The 3,907-nt window shown below is 30.4% G+C and overlaps 1 protein-coding gene across 1 annotated transcript in view; it reads right to left on the bottom strand.

Moving 5' to 3' along the window:
- The window catches only part of LOC137651675 (UNC93-like protein), a 9,991-nt gene extending 6,084 nt beyond the window's left edge, over positions 1 to 3,907 (bottom strand). The window contains exons 1-3 of the mRNA XM_068384896.1: positions 3,847 to 3,907; positions 2,556 to 2,709; positions 1,258 to 1,501 (exon numbers count right to left, since the gene is read on the bottom strand). Of these exons, the coding sequence (XP_068240997.1) occupies positions 1,258 to 1,501; positions 2,556 to 2,709; positions 3,847 to 3,907 (459 nt within the window). The remainder of the gene's footprint in view (positions 1 to 1,257; positions 1,502 to 2,555; positions 2,710 to 3,846) is intronic.

Below are 3,907 nucleotides of genomic sequence, written 5' to 3' on the forward strand. Positions count from 1 at the left end.
TTTGGTTCATATTTGAGTGTATGAAAATCTACGTCAATTAATACATGTTAAGGTCAAGGCCAAGGTCGAGCAAAAGGTCGAGAAATAAGCTGCCGCGGCGGAGGTATGCGCTTTACTGAGTGCCCATCTATTTTATTTAATATGCTGAGTGCCAGCACAGTGTCCTTGGGTTATTACTATGAATAATATTTTGCTATGTATATTTTGACAGAATATGTTTATACGAGATTTATTTACCGTAAGATGAACAGACAACTTTGCTTTGGGGTCTCGGTTAACATAGCAGTAATATTTTAACTTTAAAAAGAATCAATTATGCAGAGAGGAGCCCAATTAAGGTAGTACTAATTCGGACATAAAAGAAATAATATCAGCTTGGGTATAATTTACTATATCCAAAGCCTTAACAACCTAATGACGTTGTACTTGCAAATTATAAGTAATTATCTTATTAAAATCCAAAATAGATAGGACAAGACCTTAACATTTTGGTTATCATCACATCATTGAGACTCGGGTCCCACAAAAGGAACATTGAGACCAGCTGATTATTCTTATGACTAAATTCAAATGCACTTCAATTACAATTACAGCAAGTCTGAAATTCTCACGAATGATGTTCATGTATTAAGAGATGAAAAATTATGTATCGTGAAATTTACGCGTGATATATAGCAGAAATGTATATTCAGAAATATATGAATATGTTTAATTTCAGCCATAAATTATCCTATATATATATATATATATATATATATATATATATATATATATATATATATATATATATATATATATACTGTATATATACATATGTATATATATACTGTATATATACATATGTATATATATATATGTATATATATATATATATATATACATACATATATTTTATAAATATACTGAATACACGCACGCACACACACACACACACACACACACACACATATATATATATATATATATATATATATATATATATATATATATATATATATATATATACAATTTCGAAAATGTCCGTATATTAGGAAAATATATCCAACTTGAAAGTAAGTCAAGTTATATGGAGGATAATTTTTAAAAAAATGATAATGTTTACGCTGAAGTTCAGCATCCGGAAATAGCCATTTCATTTAAAGTGCTTCGCCTCTACCCCTAAATACAATGCATTCCATCACCCACAGTATTGCAGAAAGCTTAAACGGAGATTAGGTGAAATTCACCTATATAGAAATCTGCAGAAGGAGAACTCACCTTCGTGATGTAAGTGCCCTTAGATGCCCAAAGCGACGCAGCGCCCAGTCCAAGAACCACGGCTGTGGGTACGAGGACGTAGAGCCTCGGGTAGAACTGGGCTGCCATGTAGAAGGAGAAGGAGAAGGCGGATAGGGTCAGGGTGTACTTCTCCTTCAGGTACTTCAGCAGAAGCGAGGGCAGGAAACATCCAGAAAAGAGGAAGCCGACGTAGAGGGCCGCAAGGGAGGTCGTACCATTGTCGCTTTTGAGATGAGGGAAGGGTACAAAAAAAATATAAAAATTTAATTTTTTTATTTTCATTATTTCATTTATGTCTGTTTCAAGTGTCTGAATAGCTTTATAGCAATAATTACAGGTGAATTAATTTTTCCTTACATTTTTATTCATAGAGATAAGGGGTAATTTTTATTATAAATCAGTGATAAGGATCTTCAGTTGAAACCAGAAAACTCAAATGCATTATCCAGGATCAGAGAAATCGAATCTTCCCTTATTTTCAAAAGGGTTAAAAACATTACTTAAAAGTAGACAATGTAAATTCATCTGATATGATCAGAAAACTAGAATGCCTTATTTATAACCAAATAACTCAGATATATCAGTTAAGATTAAATGATAAAAAGAAAAAAAAAATAACATAAATCATTGGTTGTGATCTGAGTGTTCAGAAATGATACACAGACTCAAGATGACGAAGTTGAAGCAATTATAGAAAGCAGATTGACAAAAGGGTACATTAGCATAACTTATATTTGTTCTATAAAAGTGTCTCAAAATCCTCAGAATGTTTGTAGGGATTGATGGAATTGATTACTAATTAGAGCTGACTTCGCACGCAAAGGATTGACTACAATCTCTTAGCATTACGCATCTGGAACTACAGAACAAGAAAAGTATTGTCGTCTATTATTAGTAACCTACTACTTCCATTACTGATGCTAAAATTTGGGCTACAAGCTTCACCATAACCATAATGATACTGTGGTAGCCTAATTTCCGTCCTTGCTTGGCGAACCGCTGGATTGTGCTTCAAGACCCACTCAAACTCGATAATATCTAGTGTCTGCAATCTCACCATCCTTGTGAGCTAAGGAAAGGATGTTTGGGGGAGCCTATTGGTCTACCTGGTGAGTCATCAGCAGCCATTGCTTTCTCCTCCCAGATCCTTAGGCCCTGATCATATGTATATATGGTCAGTTTCTAGAATTTGTCGATGTTTCATTCGTAACTGACCCTTAAAACCTTCAATTAGCTCTGCTACTACAGCAATTACCAATGCTACTAGATCAACTCACTCATTCAGCGAAGACTGCATATTTTCCATTGAGTTGTAACTGGTGAAAAGGACGGTAAATGCAAAGGACACCACAACCACGTTTTTCAAAATACTTCGTTTCTCCTTGACCTCTTCTTCGGTCAGGTTCCTGGTCCCTACCTCGGCCAATGGTGCTAAAGGAAACAAAAATTCAACGCTAGATGTGTGTAGAGTCCATTTGCATAATATTATTATTTTAAACATACACACGCATATATATATATATATATATATTTATAAATATATATATATATATATATACATATATATATGTATATATATATACATATATATACATGTATATATATATATATATATATATATATATATATACATATATATATATATATATATATATATATATGTATACATATATATATATATAAATATATATATATATATATATATATAAATATATATATATATATATATATATATATATATATATATATATATATATATATATATATATATTGGGCATGTTACTTCATATTCAAAATGAATAGACAATGTCTTAGTGGAGTCCAAATATCGAGGATAACATTTCAATGGACAAAATGTCCTCTAGATAGTATTCAGAATAACAGGAAAACTGCATTTACATTTTTCCATTTGAAATTTGGTTTCGACACGTGCTTCGAATCACTTCGTAACCCTTCTTCAGGACGACATTGTCTATCCATTATATATACATAAACACACACACACACACACACATATATATATATATATATATATATACTGTATGCATTTTTCATATATATATATATATATATATATATATATATATATGTCTACACACACACACACATATATATATATATATATATATATATATATATATATATGTATGTATATATATATATGTATATATATATATAATTGTATATATATATATATGTATATATATATATATATATATATATATATATATATATATATATATATATATATATATATATATATATATGAAAAATTAAGTTTAATGCATCCGGAAAGATGGTATTTGTTCACAGCATTTTCTTCGATTTTATTGCTACGATAATTTGTTTTACTTAAACTTGCGTGTCAATTGTTCACTCCATGAATAGAAATCTAAAAACAACATCGATATTCACAACAATATACAACTTTATTGTCTCGTAAAAGCCCCACAGACACTCGTTTGTGTGAGTGTTAGAAATAATAATATCATGCAAATAGGCACTATACACATCTTACGTTTATATAAAATCCATGCACAATTCATATAAAGATTTAATATTTCTTGCCTTTTATTCCGACATTGGCTTCAGCATCCCTGATGCTTGATGTTTCGTTGTCCGCTGCCAT

This window comes from Palaemon carinicauda, chromosome 13, assembly GCF_036898095.1.
Source record: "Palaemon carinicauda isolate YSFRI2023 chromosome 13, ASM3689809v2, whole genome shotgun sequence".
Taxonomy (NCBI): Eukaryota; Metazoa; Arthropoda; class Malacostraca; order Decapoda; family Palaemonidae; genus Palaemon; species Palaemon carinicauda.